At 38.3% G+C, this 24790-nt stretch overlaps 1 protein-coding gene across 1 annotated transcript in view; it reads left to right on the top strand.

Moving 5' to 3' along the window:
- Positions 1–204: 204 nt before the first annotated feature.
- USP24 (ubiquitin specific peptidase 24) overlaps positions 205–24790 on the top strand; it is a 96991-nt gene continuing 72405 nt past the window's right edge. The window contains exons 1-4 of the mRNA XM_063298007.1: positions 205–649; positions 18733–18898; positions 22300–22367; positions 22686–22829. Coding sequence (XP_063154077.1) covers positions 326–649; positions 18733–18898; positions 22300–22367; positions 22686–22829 — 702 coding nt within the window. The 5' untranslated portion in view covers positions 205–325. The remainder of the gene's footprint in view (positions 650–18732; positions 18899–22299; positions 22368–22685; positions 22830–24790) is intronic.

The raw sequence follows: 24790 nt of genomic DNA, 5'->3' as shown, positions 1-24790 counted from the left end.
TTGTAGGACTCCATCCCCGGCAGCCTCGGCGGTTTCCATGACGACGAGATTCCTTTCTCACCTCTCGTCACGTTCCATTCAAGTTCAGGCAACAGCAAAACCTCCCTCTTCACGTGATCACCGCAGCTCGGCTGCTCTAGTACCCCGGCTTCAGTTGCCGCTTCCGGGTGGGTGTGGGCCCCGCTCTTGTCCGGCCCTGAGGCGGTGAAAGGGAGGGGGAGGAGAAGAGAAGGAGGTTCCCCTCAATATGGCGGCGCGCAGAGCGGGTGGCGGCAACAGTAAACCGACCGGGAGTAGCGCTTGAACCCAAGCTGAGAGAGACGCCATGGAGAGCGAAGAAGAACAGCACATGACCACGCTGCTGTGCATGGGATTTTCGGATGCAGCCGCCATCCGAAGGGCCCTCCGCCTGGCCAAGAACGACATCAACGAGGCCGTGGCGCTGCTCACCAATGAGCGGCCCGGTCTGCACTATGAGCCGATGGACGGCGGCGGCGGCGAGAACAGCGGACCGGGAGGCCCCCAGCAAGGTGGCGGCTCGCGCGGTGGAGGCGACGGCGACGGCGACGGCAGCGGCGGTGGGAACGGCGGGGGCAGCACCACCGGCTTCGACCCACCCCCCGCCTACCATGAAGTGGTGGAAAACGAGGTAACGGTCGCCGGGGGTAAGCGGGGAGCGAACCGAAGGTCTGGCCCGGTCTGTGCTGGAACACTCGGTGACAGGCGTTCAGGAACGCCCCCCCCACCGCCGCCGCCGCCGCTGCTCTGTGTAAGAGAGCGGCCGCTTGGCTTTTGCCGCTGGCTTCCCCCTCTCTCGCAGGGGCTGGAAGCCTGCAAACAAGGCATAAGCGTTGCTCGGGAATCCCGCCTGCCTTCTTGAGAGTTCTCAAGCGCTGGGAATCTCAGTTTTACTCCCTGACGGCTCCCCGTTGTTTTTCACGGCCATCCCTGGAATTCAAAAAGATCCAAAAATTAGTCTAACCCTTTTTCACAGTTCCTGTGGACTTGATTCCCCAGTCGCAACTAAGCGGGCTGTCAGATGACTAGCAGTATTAAACAGCTTGATTGCTAGTCTTGTGCATGTGTCCTTGTTTGACACAGTCAGAAGCCTGTAGCATCAAGCCTAGAAAAAGCTGCTTCAGTGCAAAGTCCTATCTGGGCTGTAATAGTGAAAGTTGATGAGTTACTGGCTTCTCTTTGTCACCCATAGGTGCAGACTCAAACATAGTTTCATTTTTTAAAAGACGCTGATATTGTACATTGATTTTCTTTCCTTTGTTTAACAAAGGCACTTTGCTCCAAGCAAAGTTTTGATGGTTTTGTTTTGATACTACAGTAATAACTTTTAGTACACTGTTCCATTTTTATATAATTGCTGGATTTTTGTGTTACAAATGGGACATAAAGGCAGAGGGAATTGCAGACCCATGTGGTACTGGACACATAAAAAAACAAACCTAGTTATGCTGGTCTCTGAGAAAAAATACTGTGGCACCTGTAATTGTACATCTGTATTAGTGCCAGCAAAACTGCCACAAAAGCGTATGAGCTTTCAGGTTTTTCAGATTCCTGTATTAGGTGAGGTAGCACAAAAAAAAAAGGTTATGGGGGGAAAACCTGAAGATCCCCCAAATTAAGTTAGATGTGTCCAGAAAACGTTATGTTTAGATGCAATTATTAATTTTATGAATTAGGCTTTGATAAGTGTTGCAGGTACCTAGAATCTTAGAACAACAAAAACAAAAATGTACTATTTGGCCTGATGTCATATTTCTCTTTTCTTTTTCTTTTACTTAACTATAAATATTTGAATTTTGTCTAGAATAAGCAAGATTCAGTTATAGATATCATGTTTTAAGAAATATATGGTCAGTCATTGCTGCTTTGTCCTATGGATAGCATGTGTAATCTGATACCTTCAGAACCTACTAGCTACTGTTTCATTTAGTTTACAGTCTCAATGTTCTCAATGACTCATCATCCAAAAAATAACACTTGGTCCTTTTGAGCATAATTTTGTCCCAAAACTCAGGTGAACCTAGAATTTTACATAGCCATATGTTGCTGTTACGTTGTTTGAAAAGACTGTAGTCTTCCCCCACAAACAAGGGAACAGTTGCTAAAGATAATAGTAAGATGCCATCAAATCGGGCCTAAACCATGGTGACTCTATGGACAGTTGCCCACCATTTCCCAACAATAATCTGTAGTTCTTCCAGAGAAATTGCGGATCCCATCTATCCCCTTTTTGTTGCCTTCTCCTTCATCTACTTCATGTTTTGCCAAGCCTACTGGTTTCCTTCATAGTTTATTCTGGATTACATGCACAAAATATGTGAGTTTTTGCATCCTTGCTCAAGGAAGGACTCACTCCTTAGTTCATCGAGAACCAATTCATGACTGTTCTTTTAGGCCATGGTATTTAAGTAACCATTTCCAAACCCATATTTTGAAGCTATCTTCTTTTTCTCACTCTCACTCAGTGACTGGCTTTCACAGCCATACATTACTGCTTCCCAGCTGTACGTTACTTGGTGCCCATAGTCATCATTAGTTGGTCAACTTTATAAATGTGATTTATAAATAGATAAATAAATTACCACTAGAAAAAGAATTGCTTTAATTGTTCTTTTCTTTGTTGTCACAGAAAAATCCTTAATCTTGATGATCTTGTCTAAGTTTGTATTTACCTTTCTCTAAAATTAGTTTCCTGTTTGTTCTTCTATCACACTGTCTGTCTTTATCTGTTCTTGAACCCAAGAAAACAGAACTGTCTGCCACTTTCATCTCTGCTGTCAACTGTGAGTTGTTAAGCAAGCTGGTTAACATTACCTTTTTTGTATTAATGTGCATCATTATCAGAGGTTTTTCACTGTCCAGTTTTGCTTTCATAATGATTTCTTTTAAGTCATCTTTACTCTCAGGTAACAAAGGCTATCATCCACATATCTCAAATGGTTAGTGTTTCAGTGTCCAGTTCTGATTCCAGCTGTCATCTCTTCCAATCCCATCTTTCTTATAAAAGATACAAGCTGTGCAAGTTAAAATGTATTCGTGGTCAATTAGGATCCTTCTTATTTTGAACTGCTGTGTTCCTCCAAACTTCTTACAGTAGCTTCTTTATTGTAAATGTGTCTCAGAAAAATAGTCAGGTGTTCTGGTACACCTGTTAGCTTTAATATATTCTATATTCTGGTTTGAGCTACATGACCAAAGGCATTGTTCTGTTCAATAAAACAAGGGTAAATCCCTTTCTTACATTTTTTTTGTTCCCTCCATTATCCATCTTATGTTATGTGGCTCTCTGCCTATTTATCAAAAATTTCTCTTTCCATATATTCCAATATTCTATGAAAGCTCTTAAGTAAAACTTGAGGAATAGTGCATTACTTTACTAAGGTACATTGTTTGCATCTCCCTTAAGTATAAGTATATACACCTATCTTTTTTTTTCATTTCTAGGCCATGCTGTCTTGTTCCTTTTTGCTGAGACAGAGTTGTTAGCTCTTTGACTACCTTTTTCCTGCGGTTTTAAGCCGTTCAGTGAGGATTTCACCTGTGTCTAGTCCTTTCCACTAAGTCAGATGGTCTATTGTCTATCATATCTCACTTTCCAGTGGAGTTAGTTCCTAAATATACAGTGGCAAGAGAAATTTTGTGAACTCTAGAACTTTCTATACCTTGCAGTACTGTGACCAAGTATGTGATGTAAGTCATACTAACAAAAGAGATTCTGGTTAAATAACACACAAAAGTGTGTCGTGTTTATTTAACATACTGAGACAACAATATTCACTGTCTTTATTAGAAAAGAATATGAAACTTTAAATTTAATAACTAGTAGTACCTCCTGTAGCAGCAAAGACTTCAAACATTTTCTGTACCTTCTGTCAGTCCCACAGATTGGCTTGAGGATATTTTGTCCCATTCCTCATTATAGAATTGCTTCATCTCATTGATATTTTTCCTTCATGATCTGCTCAGTTCAGATGGCAACTGGGACTGCCAGAACTGCCATTGTAAGTAAGTGCACTCATGTAATGTCATGCCTTATGACCATGTTGCTTAGCGATGCAGTTCCTGGTCCCAGTTACTGTTTGTTAGTGAGGACTATCTGGAATACATTCAAATAAACAAATCACATCAACAGAGCTTGCTTAACCTCCTGGCCCAAATGCCTAGGGAACCAGCCAGGTCTTCAGAACCTTATCAAAGGCTAACAGGGCCATCCAGATCTCTGGGAGGATGCTGTTCTATCAGGTATGCACTGCCACAGAGAAGGCATGATTCCTGGGTCCAACAAGATGACAATGTTTAAGGGAGGGGACCTGGAGCATGCCCTCTCTGCTAGATCTGGTGGAGTGAGCAGAAACAATGGGAGAAAGGTGGTTCCCTCAAGTTGCCTGGCCTTATGCCATGTAAGAGTTTAGAGGTGACATCCAGCAAATTGAATTGCACCCAAAAGCCTACTGGGAGCCAGTGCAGCTCATGGAGTAGTGGTGTTATATGCATGTAGCAAGAAACACCAAAGACTGGCCATGCCACTGCATTCTGAACCAGCTACAGCTTCCAAATGCTCTTCAAGGGCCTCCCAGTCCAGAAATGAGCTGTAAGTTCAGGAAGACCCCCAGGTTGCACTCCAATTCTGACTGGAGAAGTGCACCCTATGCCAACAGATAACCTCACCCAGTGGCTTCATGTAGATGTTAAATAGGAATGAGGAAAGAAATAAGCCCACAAAGCAGGGGCCTCAGGCTTGACCTCTCCCCGTTACCAATACTAACTGGAACCAGCCTTGAAGAAAGGAGGAGAACCACTGTAACATGGTGCCTTCCAATCCGGCCAGAAGGATACCATGATCAATGGCCACTGAGAGATCAAGGAGGTCTAGGATAGATACACTAACTCCATCCCAGGGCCTCAAGAGGTCATCCACAGAACGATCATGCCATCTCAGTACTATAACTGGGCCTGAATCCTGACTAAAATTGATGGATTGATATGTGCCATCATGTTGTTTTCAGCTCCTAGGAACCAGATAGATAGGTAGACAGACAGATCTGACTAAAAAGGGTCCAGATAATCTGCTTCTTCCAGGGCCCTCTGGAGCTGTAAGACAACCACCTTTCCTAAAATGGAAAGATTGGAGCCTGGACAAAAATTGTCTAGATCTGTTGAATCCAGTGATAGTCTCTTAAGGATATAGATAGCTCTATGATTCTAAACTTTATCTTACCACTGTATTCTCTGACTACAAATGCTTCTGTCATTCTGTAATTTCAGCAAATGGTTTCAGTATAGTTTTTCCTGTGCTTTTAACCTTATTGGCCTCTATTTTTCCTTCTGTGGTTACTTTTAAATAGTCTCACCTTACAGTAAATTTTCCTGTGATTTCTCCTATCCTGTTAAAAAATCTCATTTTCCTTTTCATGTTATTGTTGATAGTTTTGATCAAAATATCTTCCCTTATTTCTTGCTTGACATTGAAAATCTGTGTTCAGTGGTCACATGCTCTTCTTGTTGCCCAGGACTCTTTTGCCATTTTTATTGGTGATAGCTTGTTCTGAAATTTGAATCGTGTGTGTGTGTGTTTCAACTTTCACTATCTCTCTTACCATTTCCCATAGCTCCTTGGGTTTTCTTTCACATAATTGTAATGTTCCTTAACAATGCTTTTATTTTCTGATTTGTATGTCTTCCAGCTCAAGTCTTTCTGCTACATTTACTCTCTTCAATTTTCTAAGCTTAATTCACTGTTCCATAATCTGCACCTGGAAGTGTCCTGTGTCCTGTCTGATTTGCTTGCACTTTTCCATTTTCTCTTTCCTATTATGTAGTGAGTTTTGTTCAGATGTTGTGCCTGTAGTGATGTCCAAGTGTAGAGTCTATGTTTATGTCACTTGAATCTGGTATAAGTAATAAATCATTTTCTTTGTAAAAGTTTATTAGCCTACATCCTGCATGAGTTAGTTTGCCCAGTGTAATTTTTCCAGTAATTTTACTTCTTCCAGGTCTCCAACGTTGACATTCTAATCACCTGTTATCTGGTACAAATATTACATATATCTCTTCTTGCAGTTTGCCATAGAACATTTCAGTATCTCTATCATTGTATCTGTGGTACAGATGTTCACTGGATGGCCACTGATTTTGATAGCCATGATCCTGTTTACAGGGCATAACTGAGCATATACGGTATTTATCAAGTCAATTTTGAATGTCATTGCTACTCTGTTCCTTCATGCGGTCATGCCCTGACTAGTATATTATGTAATCATCTGATTTACAGTGGTCCAGTCTGATCCACCTAGGTTTGTTTATTCCTAAAATAACAATTTTAAATTATTTCATTTCTACTTTGTCAAGTTCAAGTCTTCCTTGGTCAATGCTTCTCATATTTCATGTTGCAATTCTAAGGTCCTTGTAAAATGGGACCTCTTTTGTCAGTACTGACACCATCAATCAATGAAATTCTTCCTTGTGGTTTTGGTCTGGCCATATCATCACTTCTAGAACTACTCATGACAGTTTGATGTTCTTTTCCAATAACTACAGGAGTATCTTCTGATCTGGAGTTCTCATCATCTGGCACTCAAACCTACATAAATGCTTCAGTCCATCTCTTGGCAACAGTAAAAATGTGATGTACAATTGCCTTCTTCCTGATTTGATTTTGGACTTCTTTCCCTTAGGTGTGTTAGTTTCCCTCATAATGCAAAGCCCCAACTACCCTCATCCCCATTGTGGATTACTTCTAGGAATAACCATTGTGGATTGCCCTGCTCTTTTTTACATTACCAATAAGGGTGATTCTACCAAAAACTCATGCTTCATGCCCATATCACTCTCAGAGTCATTGAAGCTATTGAGTCCTCCTGCCATGTCAAACATGTAATCCCTGGAAGCGAAAAATATTAGCAGCTTATAATAAATTGATGGTTTTGCATACACATGCAGTCTTTTATTTCTACTAATTCTCTTCCATGTTGATGGCTTCCAAAAATAAAAAAGCAAAGCAAAAATTATAAGACTGTAAATTGTAATCGAGTTTAAAAGCAAATAGTTATATTATTTCTGTTTTCAAAAAATAAAGGCTTCTCAGATAAAAATTGTTATGCCCATCTGAAAGAAACAACAGATAGTCCTTGCTTAATGACCCTAATTGAGACTGAAATTTCTGTCACTCATGCAGTCATTAGATAAAACACATGATTGCACCGCTTAGTGATGGCAGTTTCGGTAGTCCTGGTTGTGTTGGTTAGACCAGGACTGGGTTGTCATTAGGCCACGACCTCACTCTTCTCCTGCCCTGCCACGCTCACCTCTGCTTGAGCGCCCTTACTCGGCTATCTCCCCACCATCTTTGCCCTTCTGGCCACCTTGCCACTGTGTGCTCCACCTCCCTGCACTCTGCCTGCCCTGCTGCCCTGTGCTCTGCCCTGCACTCCTCCACCCCCGCTGCTCTGCGCTCCACCGTCCTGCACTCCACCTCTCCTGCACTCTGCTGCCCTGTGCTCCACCCTACACCCCCACCGCCTTGCACTCCACTGCCCCCAGCTGACCTTCTCTGTATTCTTCCTCCTGTTGCTGATGAGGTGTGCCCGGCCTCGCCCTTCACAAGGCAGCTTCCAGCTGCATTCAACCTTCCTGGAGGGGGCAGAGCACAGGGCAGCGGGGGCGGCAGACCACAGTTCGGCAGGGCAGAGTGCAGGCGGGGGTGCAGGATGGAGCATGGGGTGGTGAAGCGCAGAGTGGCAGAACGCAGGGCTGCAGAAGCAGCAGAGTGCAGGGCAGGGCAGCAGGGACAGCGGAGTGCAGGCTGGCAGGGATGCAGGACAGAGCACAGGGTAGCCAAAAGGGTAGAGATGGGGGGAGATTGGTGGGGGAGTTGAAGCACCCGAATTTTGATCACATGACCATGGGTGCTCCGCATCGGCCGTAACTTCAAGGACCAGGTGTAAGTACCATTTGTTAGTACCGTTGTAACTTCAGTCACTGAATGAATGGACTTCAAGCGAGGTTTACATATAGCCAGATGCATTTCTCTTTGGAACCTATTCTTTATCCTAAACATGTTACAAAAAGGGTTGTATCTCAAGTACTCATTTGATTTACTTTTGATAGTGAGCAGGCCAGGATAAGAAGTTCAGAATATATTTCTTGGACAGATTCAACTGGGAAGAGAATATTCTTTAAATACAAGTAGTCCTTGATTAACTACCACAATTGGGACCAGAATCTCAGTCATTGAGCAAATTGGTCGTTAAGCGAGATGCCAGCATGACTTCTTTGCTCAATGACCACAATCCCAACACAGGGTCGTTAAGTGGGTGGAGCGCAAGAGATGCCTGCCAAAGGGTTTCCCCTTCCCTCCATGCATGGAGGGGAAATCCTTGGTGGGGCTGCAGGAACAAAGTAGAAATCTTCAGGATTTGAGCTTTGTTCCTGCAGCCCTACAAAGGGTTTTCCCTCCCCTCCATCTCCTCCACTTGCAACCTTCCCTGCTGGCTTCCCCATTGACTTTCAGAGAAGATTGCAAATGGTGATCACATGATCACAGGGCTTTTGGCAACTGGTTGTAAATGCAAGTCGGTTGCGAGGTGCCCGAAATACAGTCACATGACTGTGTGGGGTGGGGGTGGCTCAATGTTTCATGATGGCTGGAAGTGCTTTACAGGCTGTAAAGCACCCTTTCCAAGGCTTTCATATGAATGGTTGTTAAGTGACCAGTCATTAAGCGAGATCTACCTGTAGTCTGCTGCTCAAAGGATTAGCCCTACTATAAACTGGTGACTTTTCTTTCTTCACTGAGTATTTCCAAATTGTATTTGCATAGAATACTGAATCACATTTTAGCTGGGGCGTATTTTATCCCAGTGTATTGTGTGAACTTAGTTCAAATGGTTATAATATGATTCAATCTGTCATGCAATGCAGAAAATAATTGGGTTGACTAAATCATGATGAACTATAAGTAAGTATGTGTCATGTTCACTGTTTCAATGTGCACTGTACATCGTAACATTTCACATGCCATGGTGCTGACGCACGTTTCTGTTTGGGAGGGAGCTGCTGTGAAACCTTGTGCCAAGCTCTGTATCTATGTTCATTTCAATGGAATGTGTTTGGGTTATGTGCTCTGCTCAAGGACTTTTCCCGCGGACCATCAGAAGCCGTTAGGAGCACCTGGGATCGTGAGCTTGGGAAGATTCTACAGGGGGAGGGATCCCATTCGTACCAAGGGTTTTTAGTTTGCATTTGGCGCGCTTTTTTCATTCTCAGCTTTCTTTGTGATCCTGCATACTATTCTTTAATAAATCAGATATCTTTGTGATCCTGCTCATGAGTCTGATGGTGTTTTAGAATAGGCAATCTTTACAGTATGTCATGCAAACACAGGTTGTACCTCATTGCTAGGACAGAACATACAAGGATTTTTCTGTTTTTCCTGTATCAGGATTATTGAAAATAAATATCTTGTTAAGTGCTGTTAGATGCATATTTGAATAATCATTCTAATATTTTTTTAATAAGAATTTTATTAAGTTTCAAGCAAAGATAAAAGCTACAGAAAAACAAAAAACTACAAAGAAAAAAAGAAAAAACTGAAAAAGTGTGGTAACACAAGATAATTTTTTTTAATAACAAAAAGAGGTGACTTCCAACTTTTAACAGCAAGGATATACACCAATTTTCCATAATCAATCCCTTAGGTAAAGGTTTCCCTTGACGTAAAGTCAAGTCGTGTCCGACTTTATGGGGCGGTGCTCATCTCTGTTTCTAAGCCGTTAGAGCCGGCGTTGTCCGTAGACCCGTCCGTGGTCATGTGGCCGGCATGACGACATGGAACGCCGTTACCTTCCCGCCGAAGCGGTACCTATTGATCTACTCACATTTGCATGTTTTCAAACTGCTAGGTGAGCAGGAGCTGGGACTAGCAACGGGAGCTCACCCCATTGCGCGGATTCGAACCGCCGACCTTCCGATCGGCAAGCTCAGCAGCGCAGCGGTTTAACCCGCAGCGCCACCGCGTCCCAATCAATCCCTTACTCTATATTAAACCAAAATCGCATTATTTCTATAAATCCTTCCATTAGCACATTATAAAAATCACTACATACAGTTGCTCCTTCCCCTTGTATTAAAAGAATGAATATATACACACACACACACACATATACACACACACCCCTCCTAATCAACCCCTCCCCCACAAAGATAACATTTATTTATTTATTTCCTACTACTATTCTGTACATTCCTGTCTACTAGAATAAAAATCAAACTAAAAACATAAATTGTCTGCCATTATACTTGATAATACAACAGTTTTATCTTAATCATATTAAACCCAAAACCAGACATTATTTTTTTATTATACCTTAATAATCTTAATCCAAATCGTTAAAGATAAATGAAGTCAGCCAAACCCTAAAAGCAATCCAGATGAATATTCTTAAACCCTTATTCTACTTCAAAATAAACCAGAGCATTTACATATCTCCACAATGCGCACAGAACTTTTTTCTTAAAAAAACTGAACAGCCCAACTGCCCCCCTCAAAAACTCTGACTTCTCTTCAGGATACTTCCCACACACAATAACCCCTTCTTTTCCATGGTGTTCCATCAGAAGATCAAGTTCACTTATGGCTTGCAACTCAGTCTCTCCCTTTAATTTCACCAGCTCAACTATCTGATCTTCATCCAGCATTTCAACAGAAGTCCTGATCTCACTCTTAGAAGAGACATTTCTGTCACTGTTAAATTCCTCAGTTTCATCCACAATATCCCCAACCAGATGACACATTTTAGGCCTCATATTTTCCACAATGTCCTGAATGCCGTGCATAAAAACTTGGTAGGAATCAGAAAGAATCTGTTTAAAATCTTGTTGGAAGTCAGAGAAAGTCTGTTTAAAATCCTCCATGTGCAAAAGTTGAAGTTATGAAAGAATTCCGAAATGTGTTTACACAAATGAAAGTGAGATATGCAGACAGTTCCCCAGGGAAAGTAGAAGCAGAAAACTACAAGTTCAAAACAGCTGATTCATCATGTAGGAAAATGCTAATATCTTCAAATTTAGTACAAAAATAATAACAAGGAGACAATTATTTATGCTCAATCCTCCTTAATATTTGGATGGAAAACAAAGTCCAAAACAAAAAGAATTTTTTAAAAAATTGATCCCAAAAATAACAATAAGCACCAAGAAAACCTGCTTCTCCTTGGTGTAGAAAGCCTCTTTTAGGGTACGTGTACTTAAAAGAAATATAAATTGGGTGATTTAGAAATGGGGATCTTAGTGTCCCTTTAAGGCTTGGAAAATGGTGATGTCCCAGCCTCCTGGCTAGCTCTTACAAGTTGAGCACGAATGCTATTTGTGATCTTCTGGCTGCAAGCTGCCATCCAGGACAGATGGGGTGATTCCAGGTGTTTTCCTTTTTCCAGAAAAATACTTCTGGGCTTCAGGAAAAACCTGCCTGAGTCCAAAAAAACTGCCACGTTGTCAGTTCTGCCCTCTGAGCCTGCGGGCACAACTGTTCAGCCCACCATGTCCCCACCAGAAGTCAAGCATTCTAATATTTCTGTGAAAGATTTGAAAGTATTTTAAAAACAATTTATGGACTTTTTCCATTAGTACACTGATGATACTCATCTGTACATCTAAACCCTTGGCTGAATAACTGATGCTGTCAAAGTTCTGTCCAGGCACCCAGAAGCTGTGCAGGTCTGGATGATAGAAACTCCGTTCCAACAAGATGGTGTGCCTGTGGGTTCAAAGGCTGGCCATTTCCAGTATGATTCCATTGTTAACTCTATATGGGGTTACATCCCCCAAAGTGGAGTTGGTTTACAATTTTGGGGCCTTCTTGGATTCACAGCTCCTGCTTGAGGAGCAGGTGGCAGCTATGGCCAAGAGGGTCTTTGCACAGTTTCATCTTATATACCAGTTGCAACCTCTCCTGGAATGGCATGTATTACTCAGTCTCACTCATGCCCTAGTCACCTCTGGATTGGACTATTGCAATGTGTTGTACCTGGGCTGCCCTTGAAAAGCATTTATACGTTGTAGCTAGTCCAGAATGCAATGACTTGGGTAGTTATGGGTGCACCTCAAGGTATCCACATAACATCTCTACTCTGAGAGCTACACTGGTTGCCACTTGATTTCCAGGTGTAATTCAAGGTGTTGGTGTCAACTTTAAAGCTCTTCATGGTTCTGGGCCTAGGTATCTGTGGGACTATCTTCTCCCTGTAACATGTTCTTACCTAATAAGATTCAGTATGGCAGGCTTAATACATGTCCCCTTGATTAGAGATTTATCACCTTCAGGGGCAACTTAAGATGTCTTTTCAGTTGCCAGCCTGCTCCTCTGGACTATTTATTTCAGTTTTGAGGCCACCCAACTCCTTAATGTCTCTGGGTGGCTTACAATAGCACTTTCCTTAATGTGTAATCAGCCTCTTCTCTTCTGGCTGTTAGGGAGCTGATAAAAACCTGGTTATTCCAACAAGCCAGCGAGGCTGGTTTGCTGAAATTGTTGGGAGATTGGGTTCCTTTGTTATTGATAATGTTTTTACTTATGACTTCTAGTTCCATAGGAATATTTCCAGCTGTTGTTTTTAATTTACTGTGTGATTTTTAACCCAGCTGTGTAATGGAGAGTTGTACACACTAACCTGGTAGATTGGAGTGGGGAAGGAAGGGAGGGAGGGAGGGGAAAGCAACATAAGCTTTCTTGGCAGAAACTCAGTAATTGCCTCCACTTCTGGATTTAAGCAGTCTTACGAAATTGTGTATCTACGATATGCCTCATGCATGATTGTGGGTCTGCTATGCTCATTTGGCTCCTTTTCAATTATTGGGTATAATGTCCTCTCATTCTAAGTGAGTGACTGGATCATCCAACATTCTTTCGACAAATGATGGAAGTGACGGACGGCTGGGAAAGAAGTTGGCTAATCTGTATAAAACTTTATCTTGCTCTAAACGAAATCTTGATGCTATTTGTTTTTCTGAGCAGATATCTGGCCCTAAGAAAAAGAGAAGACAGTTTTCTACTTTTAGCATAGATCTCCATAGCCCTGTAATATATCAGAAGGCCCACTGGCCTTTTTAAGCAAGGAAAATACTTTTTGTTTGAATGTCCCAATTGTTTGTTTGTATTAATAACTTGAGAGGTCTTCATGCCAATAGAGACCTTAGGACGCATGCTATAACCAAATTTGACTTCCACAAAAGTGTCTCTAGTGCGATGAAAGTTATATACTGTTAGAAATTAGTAGCTGCTGTTCGTTTAGCATTATATTAGCTTCCGGTATTTTCACACATAGCCTGAGAACATTTTTGGCCTCTAAATGAATTGTTTTTTATTTGCCCAGACTTTTTAGAGTTCAGTTTTTATTGTTTTACCTGGTTTGTAATAATACTGATGCTGTATTTTCTTCTTGCTCTGTCATGTATTTATTGATCAAACCATGTATACTCTCTGCGTGTATTATCTCTTAAGCCTAAAAACAGATATAAAAATAATTCAGAATATGTATTTTGAAGTATTTCCCATACAGAGCACTTATTACGACTTTCTGATGAATTCAGTTTATTTTTTCTTATATTACATGCTAATGGCAAATGCAAATAATTTGAAGATGTATTAACTTAAGGTTTCTTGTCCTAAACTCTTTTCAGTTTGGTAGAATTTTGGTATATAACTTTGGATTTATCATGCTTGTATTACGTCGATCTTCAAAAGGAAAGCTTTAAAATTCCAGGGAAAGATTGGGAATCATTAGAGCATTAACTCTGGGGAAATCACTTAGTATAGCATCCATATGCAGTCCGATGCTAGTTTATATTGTATAAGTTTTATTTTGTTTTAAAATTTTATTATATTTATTTTTGTAACAAAACAATCTAATTTTAGAAAGGAAACTTAAACAATATAAAAATACAAACTAAAATACATTTATATTGTATAAATTGTATATTGTATAAATATATTTTGAAGTGATATTTGACTCCCAGTTTTGTAGAGTTTAATCGTAGTGTTCTAGCTCTCAGTATTTCTAATTTTTGAAACAGGAGGTATTTTTGAACTATACCTGTATAACCTTTTCCCAAGCCTCTGAGGGAGTACAAGTAATTTTGTCAGTGCAATGTTAAGAAATGATGCACAGAAAGAAAATATTTGCCCTTTATGCCATTTTTAATAGCTTATTTACCAATGTCACTATCTTTCAGTTTAAAGGATTTTCAAATCCCAAATAAAATTATTTTTTGTTTTTTGAAATAAGATCTAATAAAAATTAACACTTGATGTGATAGCAATGTTTATCATTAATTATAGTGGAAAACTATTTACGTAGGAAACAAACAACAGCTCAGCTGGGTAGGAAGTATCTTAGATAATGTTCAGTAGACACATTTCTGGTCATCTTCCAGTGAGAAATTCTATTCAGAGACAGATGCTTAATAAGGAAGTCAAATGCCAAAGAATAGAGCTACATAAAATTGTCAGTATTAAAAATTAATTCCAGGAAAAAAAAAACATTTTAAGTTATGGATTAAGACTGGTATTCTCTTAGAAAATTGGGAGGAACTTTATGTTACAGATTTTATTTGAAAATTCTTATTTTTACCAAAAGCTTGGGGAGAGACAAGGTTTGAGAAAAGTATGTTCCACTTTTGGCTTCAGATCATTTTAAATGTCATATCTCTTGTCACTTGTTTTATTCATGCAGTTATTCCTTACGCACTGTATCCAGATTTTTTTTAAACCACTCTTTATTAATGTTGGATTGTAAAAAAAACTACGTTCCAGATTATAAACAAGGAAACATCATAACTAAAATGCATATACATGTTAGTGTTAATCAGCGTGCGCTTCTCTTCAATATATCCATAAATTTCAAAATGTTTATTGTGTGTTTTAAATATTATAATTAGTCAGTTGGCTCCATTTACACAAACTTGACCATTATGACTTGGATCTTCCCTGCCATTTGGAACTACAAAATAAATGGAGGAAGAGCCTTCTGTATTTTATTTAGCAACTGTTCTTTAGCTGACAACCATTTCACTGCAAACAGTGTTGTTTTGCTCAAGGAGGTCCCAATTATTTAACAGTAATTTAGAGAAACCCCAAATTACAGCTTTTTGCATTAAAAAAAAAACTTCCTACAGAAATGCTGTTATAGCTATAATATCCTACATACAGCTGATATATAATTGCATTCAATAGGACTGTGCCCACTTCAAAAATGAATTAAAATAAGTATTTCAGACCTCACATGAGCACAGCACTTCTTTGCTGTGTATTAAAGCAGCCCACCTTTATTCAGGCTTTGCTTTAAAAGTTTAAAATATGACTTTTGTTTTCAGACTTGTGCAGACTCCTTTAATGAATACTAGAGGGATGCTTTGGTTGTGTGAGATCTAATACTTCTTTTAATGAATCATTTTCAAAGTGTGTACAGCCCTAGATTTGACTACAAGAAGCATATTGTCTAGCAGCTTGTCTATTATGTAAACATGAAGCACAATAGAAATGTGCTCTGCTTGTATCCATTACCTTAGATAAACCACAATATACAGAAAAGTAGAGCAAGACCTACTTTGGTAAGTCACAAATTGACATTAGAAATAATTGTGCCCCCCTTGTTATCTTTTGAGGAAAAAAAACAGTTTAGATTTTTGCTGCATCTTAATATGCTTCTGTCCTTATCTGTGCTTCTCATATTGCCCTGTGGGTGCTTTTGGATGCAATTCTCTAATCACGAAGTGTTCTCTTACTACTGTAATGCAATATGAATATTGTATTACTTAATATTCCCTCTGTCATTTCCTTGTTATGCTTTCCTAGTTTCCTGTTCTACAGTTCTTAACGCGTATTTTAGAAACAGGAACCATTAGCAAAAAGTGCAAAAGCCATAAATGAGATGGTGACCTGGCAGTGGGAAGGAAAACCTGTGACTAGCAGTCACAGGTTTTGAAACTTATATGAGTACACAGTGATTGAAAATAGCCTGTTCAGTGGCCAGCCAGTGTGCAGTGAGTCACATTTTTGGTCTTTTTCAGATACTCATGTATCTGTTGGAGTTTTATTATTCTCTTGTTAAACCCATATTTGGCACCACTTTGTATATGGTTGGCACCTTTTTAAAAGAATGAATCTTAGGCACAGTGGCAAGTACTTGTCTCCAATCCTGCACATGATGGAGGACTTCCTAATCTTCACTGCTTTGAGCAGTATTGGATGGTTTTAGACCCAGGGATCTCAAATTCATTACAGGTAGTCCTCGCTTAATGACCACACTTTGGACTGGCATTTAGATCACTAAGTGATGCGGTCATTAAGCAAATCCAGATCTGATTTTACGACCATTTTTGCAATGGTCATTAAGCAAAACACTGCAGTCATTAATCGAATCACCTGGTCATTAAGCAAATCATGCAGTTCTCTGTTGATTTTGCTTATCTGAAGCCAGCTGGGAAGGTTGAAAATGGCAATCACATGACTGCAGGACACTGTAGCTGTCATAAATGTGTGACGGTTGTCAAGCGCCTGAATTGCAATCATGTGACTGTGGGAATGCTGTGATGGTTGTAAGTGCAAGGAACGGTCGCAAGTTGTTTTCTTTTTTTCAGTGCCATCATAACTCTGGACAGTCGCTAAACAAATGGTCATGGAGAGAGGACTACCTGTATTGGCAAAAGTAATAATAATCTCCATATATGAGTTCTAAGAAGCAGTTTGAATAACCAGTTTTGCTCTTTCATTGAGCAAGAGTAAAAAAATTAAACAAATCGTGTTTTGGGGGGAAGAGACCCAGTAGGTTCCTGTAAAATCAAGTCTTAAGATGTTCGTAGTTTGTTATTTAAATATATGGGGAATAATTAATTTGGTGGTGAAATTAATGAGTTGGACAAATCATACACTGGCAGAATAAAGAAGCAAAAAAATATGCAGTTCAAACAGGGTACATTAGTTGGGAATAGGTAAGGTAGTTTTGTTTTTGTAACAAATTGTTATTGTTTGTAACTGATATGTCTGGAACACTTATATCCGCAACTGATACAGAAATAGCCACCCTTTATGTAATCAGAACTGGAGACTCAGCCTTTACTTTACTGGTCCAGAATGTAAGGACCAATCTTATATTTGCAGCAGATCCTAATAATAGATGCCTTTGATTCTTTGATCTCCATTTTGAGACTAACAATAAAACTCGTGGCTAGAAAACCTGGCCTGATAGTTGGATTCCTCTGCTTCTTTACCCATCCATTGCTTTGTGTATGTCCTATGCCAAACAGTTTTAACTTTAGCTCCAGCCAGCATGGATTGTGAGAGGCACAGCACAACATGTATGGAAGGATGTTCCACTTAAACTAATTAGTTCTGAAAGAAGGAAAAGCTCACATACTCATATGGCATTTTGGTTAGTCTTACTGAAGGTGTCATCTAATTTGAATTTTGTATTTTATATAAAATGATTTGTAAATTAATTGAGGCTGTTTATTAGCAACTTTTTACTACAAAGCTTTAAACCCTTGCTAAAGGTTACATAGTAAATTCAGTCAACCCTTCTTTCAGTTCATTCTTTATTGGAAAAATTAATTATGCAGGTTAATTATAATATATTGTCTTTTAGTTATAGGTAACTATGTAATTAATTTTTTCAGCAAATAAAGTTCAAGTCCAATAGATAATACAGTACTCAGTTCAGTTAGGCGTCCCACGGTCATGTGATCACCATTTGCAATCTTCATTGCTGGCTTCCCACAAGAAAAGTCAATGGGAAGCCAGCAAGAGGTAACAAATGGCGACTGTGTGACATTGCAGGATTCACTTAACAATGGCAACCAGAAGTACTGGTACTGCCGCCACTAAGTGGCACGGTCACATGACAGCGCACTTTATGACTGTGTCACTTAGCAATGGAAATTCTGGTCCCAGTTGCCTTTGTTAACTGAGGACTATCTGTATCCATTACAATGTCTTAATGGTAACTTCTTGATTGCCCATTCTAGCCTGAAAGCAAAAATGGGATGCCATAGAAGAAATTGCATGATAGGAACATAAAAGGGTAGGTGGTGAGACCTCATGAAAGTAGTAACCAGATCTCTGAACGGACAACCCTTTTTGCATTTTTTTTTTTTTTGTAAAACTGCTTGACAGAAAATTGGCTACTGGTTTGTTAAACATGATTGTCTGGTTTCACAAATTATCAGTATAACTGCGATAAGTTACTAGTATCAGTGTTCTCTTTAGGTGTTCTAAATTAATTGAATTAATGTTCCTCATCAAATCAAACCTTTATTACAATCATAGACCAGCATAAATGTTCCTCATATTCTCTTTAAGATTTTTTTTTTAAATTCTGAGGAAAAAATATGTATATAATCAATATGCAATTTCTAACATACCTGATATAATGTTTATATGTATATGTATTTGTATATGTATATGTATATATATTTCATCTTTACCAGTATGCACATACTAGATTCAATAGCAGTCCTCCCAGTTTGGGGTGCATTTTCATTTTCTTGCTGGGTATAGAAGTAGCAGGAAGACAGAACAAGTGAATTCAGATTCCTGCTTATATGAAAGCTTTGTAGTAATTAGTATATCAACTTTTCAAGTACAGAGTTTACATGTTGCCTTTTGTATCTTCTGTTAGCTAGAATGTCTAAAGGGAGATTCTCATATAGCTCTTTTCTCAACAGAAGAATGATGAAAATGGAAACTGCTCTGGAGAAGGCATAGAGTTTCCTACAACAAATCTTTATGAATTAGAGAGCAGAGTATTAACAGATCACTGGTCCATACCATATAAGCGGGAAGAATCTCTTGGCAAATGTTTAATTGCATCAACGTATCTTGTAAGGCTAGGTAAGTTACCATTTTCTTTAAAAGAACGTTAAAATAATGTATTTTCTACTAATACTAATAAAAGTATTGACTTGCTATATTGCTGGTAAAAAATAAAATAATCTTTCATATTTTAAAATCACTGTTAATTTCCTTTTTTTCTTTTCCTTTTTTTCTACTTTTTTGGTATTTTAATTCTTGTTAAATCTCTTCATCTCTTTTTTCCTTTTATTAACATGTTTATATATACACACACACACAAAGTAACAGTACAAATGATACGTTAATATTAAGTAACATTAAGATCAAAGTCTCATTATAGGACAAATACTGTGAGGTGAGTCATAGTGGTTCTTTTTGCAATGTTATATTCAACTTTGGATGAAAAACGCAAATAATTTTATCCTTCTAAAATTGACATCCTAAATTGTAATTAATATTGATAGAATACTTTTTTCCTCTTCCTCTAAACTATCTAAATAATAGAATGTTGATAATCTTTAATCCTATTATATAAACATCACTCTGTTGAAACAATTCAGTGTGTCAAGATTTATAAGAACATAATAAAAAGGAAAAAACAACAAAAATCCCTGTTAATTTCTTGTGTTCCCTTAATGTATTAACATCTTAAATAAAATAATCCGTTTTGTTTGAGCAGAAACAGGCATAATATTCTGTATAGTGTTGGCCATTTTATGTTGTTATCTTTTTAACATGTAAACATTTTTAGTTAAAATGCTTTTTAGAATTAACCAGTTTATTCTGCAATAAAGCTACATTTTCTGTTTTTTTTACGAATAGTAATATTTGACATAAACATGCTTGAAACGTAATTGCAGACTATACAATATATGGCATAAACACTGGCTAGCAACAATGGATGCATATTTTGCATTCTTGGAATTATTTGTATATATCCAGAGGTAATGATTTAATACTGGTTGTGAGGATAAAGAGTACAGCATTGGTTTTTCATGGGCTTTTCTGTGTGTTTTTTTTAATTATGAAAGACCAATTCTCAAATTATAAAGTAACTAAACATTATTTTTTTTAGTTATTTGAGCATGATATAAAGAAAGGCAGTCAAACAGATGCAGCAGGCCAGCAGAACATATATGATGTTCATATATAATGTTCATAAAGTTGGTGCGATGATAAACATACTTGCAAAATGTAGTTGATGACCTGTCCATTTCTTGGGTAACCAAACATAATATGAAGTATAAAAATATAATTCTGTCTTTTTCTGCTTGGAATAAATCAGAGAATGAACCCATATTCTAGGCAGAATTAGAGTCCTGTTGTGCTGAAATTGGCTAACCAACCCCCTGTTGTGCTTTAGTAGCTACACCTGTTTATGGATAGACCTAGTAGGTATGAAGCAACATATTTGCCATATAACCCATCCTTCTGGCTTAGACTGTGACATGCAAATAAATATTCACATCCAACACAGCTTTATCAATCTGTTAGTGGCTGTGTTCACATATAACAATAAACCTGAATTTTTGAGAATTTGGCTTATCCAGGCTCAAGTAGGCATAGAGTTCATGAAAATGCTTCTGTCTGGCTTCCTCTACTATCAGGAGTGGCTAAACCAACCAGTATGGCTCTATGGTTTGCTTAGCAGTACGAAGCAACTAGAATTCTTTGTTGGTTCCTCTTCTGAATTATAAATCAAGAACAAAACCTAGCTCTTAAAACTGACAGCATCACTGTTTCTTTTTGAAATGGGATGCAAGTATGGGCTGTTCAGCCAGACTTCATTGTTTATGTGTTCATTAATCTCTCCTTTGGATAGTATTTGGGAAACTGAAACTGAAAAAATGTCAGCATGTGTCATCATACAGCTGTCAAAATTGCATTACAGCTAAAGGACTGTGCGTAGATGAGCCCTGGGATATGATTTTACAAGCTGTGGAAATCATTGAACCTGGAGATATGCATTGAGTTGCCATTTAAGAACAGTTCTTGTGTATGCCGGGTGACCATATTAACCATATTTTGTTTAAAAATCAGTAGTTGTGTTCCACTGCTAAACCTAAGTTATGGGAACATACGTTCTGTACCTCTGAAATTTAACATGTATTTAGTGGTTCCTGGGTGATACGTGATGTTGCAGAACTGAAATTTCAAAGAGCTATTTTACTTACTTGTGTGTATTTGCGTATTTGTATTCACTTTGTCACAGAGAAAGGTGAATACTGAGCGCTGTATGTAGTTTATTCAGAAATTACTATAATATTTATCTGAATTGGAGGGATGGGGGAAAGAAGTGTAAATAGGCAAAGGTGCAACTGGATGTAGAAGAATAATGGATAGTGGATAGCTTTGAAGATTATTCTAAAGATTAACTTTTAACCCTTTTTTCAACAGGGTTTTTTCTTTCTCTCTTTTCCCCTTCTTTGCCTTATTACTTCTTCCTCTTGTCCTATCTCCATTCAGTTTTGTTCTTACTTTTCTTTTTCTTTGCCTTTCCATTGCTACCCTTACCCCCTATCCATTCTGGCTTTTTTCTTCCTTTTTTAACTATTCTGGTGGATGGAAGGAGGGAGGGTGTGTGTGTGTGTGTGTGTAATATCCATTTGTAAATGCAGAGTGTATGTGTAAGGAAGAGGGATAATGTTTTTGTATATGCAGATGGGAAATTATTTAGAAGTGGATAGCTTATTTTACGGACATTACTAATTTGCTTTTTTTGTCATAAACTTGCCATTTGAGTCTAGCAGATATGTAGATAGACACACAGGCATATGTTTATATTTATACGCATATAACAGTATATTATATGCACAGATACATTGGGAGGGACAGAACTATGCAAAATTGGGTCTTAGCTTAAGTTGCAGTTGACATGGTGGAGAAGCTGGACATGTACAGGGTTCTGTGTGTTTGTGTTTTGTAGTTTTTTTTTCCCCCCTGTCTATTCTTCTTTTAGAGGATCATCTTAAATTTTGGTAAATATGATATATCATTATCTTACGGTTTTTGAGGTAAATATGGTATATCATGATCTTGTGGGTTTTTTTAAAGTAAATATGGTATATCGTTATTCTGGGGTTTGACAGTAAATAATACAAACATTTATTTGACACTAAATAAATAACAGAGAGTCAAAAGTTAGGGTGTTTTGGTCTATGTTCTCTTTTAAATCTCTTTCCTGTACTACCTTATTTTCTATCTCAGCACTTAATATGAATTGAGCAACAACATATATTCAGAATATATCTGCAGCAACTCATCTAGCACCAAATATGTTAAAATTTAGAAAGCCGTGTTACTACTCTGCTGTCTTCTAGAAGTATTTTTCATCCATATTTCTTTATTAAAAATTACACCTTTAGCTATTTTTTATTCTTAAAATGTTTACTTCGCAGTCAGTAATTTGAATTCTAACTTCTTCTTCTTTTTTAAATAAGGACTTTCTGATTCTGATGAAAATTGCAGGAGATTTATGGAGAGATGTATGCCTGAAGCTTTTAAAAAGGTAGATGCAAGATAAAATGAAATTTGAATTGCTATAGCTAGAATTGGAGACAGTGTCTTAGTCAAAATTGAATTGCTTTCATTCTGGCAACAGTGTTTGGTAAAAACATCCATGTCTTCTCTAGTTTGAGGACTTATTAAAGATTTTGTTTTCGCTTAACATGCTATTAATAAAAATGGATCTTTTTAAAACGAAAAAGTGTAATTTAAATGTCAAGGGTAGTAAAATCTCCTTCAAATTGAGCTCAGTTGCTGGCAATTATATGAAGAGAGTCCTGTTGTATTATGTTCTGTTAACGTAGACTGTGTTTCTTTACAGCTGCTGACATCAAGTGCAGTTCATAAATGGGGTACTGAAATTCATGAGGGAATCTACAACATGTTGATGTTATTAGTAGATCTGGCTGCAGAGAGAGTGAAACAAGATCCTGTTCCTGTTGGACTTCTGGCTGTACTTACAATGGTATTGTAAATACTACATCTCCCTGAGGCTGCTCAGCCTGAAATATTAGTGCTCTATATTAAGGGCCCAAGTGAGACATCATATAAACTGTGGTAAAGTAAGCTTTTAACTGTAGTTTAATGTGATGTCTAAATTAACAGATTTGATCAACCCAAATGCTATAATCAGAAATAATGGACTAAAGTGGCTAAACCTGTTACCTTGGCTTACAATAACTGCTATGCCATGATCTCTAAATTGACAGCCCTAATTCTGTCTTGTCCATTTCCATACCGCAGTAGACTTGAGCTAAATCAAGGACGGTACACTTTCAAGTTGTCGTTTGCTTTCTAAACTATAGTCAGGATAATTGATTACTTGGCAAGATGTCCAAATCAGTGCGCTGACTTTTCTCCTATATATATATTGATATTTATTTGTTTGTTTATGGTCCAAGACCAAATTGCAGAATTTAAAAATACAGCATGGTATGCTGTATATTGGATATTTTAAATTGGTATTCAAGTAAGTGTAACTGCTTACAAGTTGTAGTGAATAGGATTATAGATACAGAATATTGTGTCACTATACATTAATAAATATTTATTGCTTCTGAGTCTTCTATGCTATGATGGTAATTATTACTGCCTTGAGAAAGGACAGATTTGTGCTGCACGTACTTACTATTTTTTAGATACAGTTTTCCAATTTCTAATATGATAATGCCTATTCTGCAATACTGTTGTAAGATTTGCTTAGATAAAAAACTTCAATTTCTTAACGGAAGTTCTACATACATTTTTACACTTTATTGAGATGAACAGGATTTAATTCACATAATTACATACAGCAAGAATAAGCAAACCATAGCCACATATAGCCTTCAGCCCCCAGTTTGGGTCCTAAAGCACTTCTTCCACTGTATCACGCTATAGAAATTTGGTGGCAAAATGGATTATTTTTGAGTGGTTTGCTACTTTGCTATTTTTGGTGTTTGTTTTTAATTAACTCTATGCAATGTAAGGGTCATCATTTTCATCCTCAAACTGTCCTCACCACCCCAAAAAGGTTAGCGTTTTTCATTATTGTCTTCCCGATTATGTCACCATGTCCTGAAGCCCCCCGAGGCTGATTTTAAAAAAAAAAACGCAACCCCCAGCACAAAAGGGTTGCTACCCCAGAATAGAAGACTGCATATTTTCCTTTATATTAAAAATACGAAAGGATTAATTTTATTTTAAAATACTGTTTGCTAGTAAAATTTAAGACTTGATTCTTGCCTGAAGATTAATCAGTATGTAGATTTGGCAGTTCTTGATTAGTCATGCATGATTTCATAAAACTACTGGTTAAGTGATCCATCTGCCCTGAAAACAAAATGGAGACAAATGTCTTTATTGAGGAACAAACATACACACGTGCACGCACAAATAACTTTCTTGTTAGAAAGGTAAGAGGGAAACCTTCATGATTTCTGTGAGGAGGCTCTCTCTGCCAAATAATGTTTTTAGGATTATCCTTCCCTATACTTTCTCTCTTGAGCAACAGCTACAGGAGTCTTTCCTTCTAATTTATCTTTCTTATGCTGGAAAGACACAGGGATGTGTTCTCAAACCACCTTCCTTCCTTCCTTCCTTCCTTCCTTCCTTCCTTCCTTCCTTCCTTCCTTCCTTCCTTCCTTCCTTCCTTCCTTCCTTCCTTCCTTCCTTCCAACAGGATAAATATAGTTCACCCCGGGCTTCAAAGTTAGGTGGAGGGGTAGTTTTCTTACACTTCATGTTCACTGAGGCAATCTTTTACTCACCATGCCGATAATATATCTCAGAATCTGCAGATATATAGCAGAATATAAATGTTCAGTTTGTTATTTATTGAATTAGCATAGTTATTTGGCTAGCAAAGTTCTTTGTTACAGCACATGCTTAGTGGCCTAAGGTGCCATGCTTAGTCTCTAACCCCTTCAATTTATTAAAAAAAAAGAA

Source organism: Candoia aspera, chromosome 3 (genome assembly GCF_035149785.1).
Source record: "Candoia aspera isolate rCanAsp1 chromosome 3, rCanAsp1.hap2, whole genome shotgun sequence".
NCBI lineage: Eukaryota > Metazoa > Chordata > Lepidosauria > Squamata > Boidae > Candoia > Candoia aspera.
This window is presented reverse-complemented; position numbering and strand designations above follow the sequence as displayed.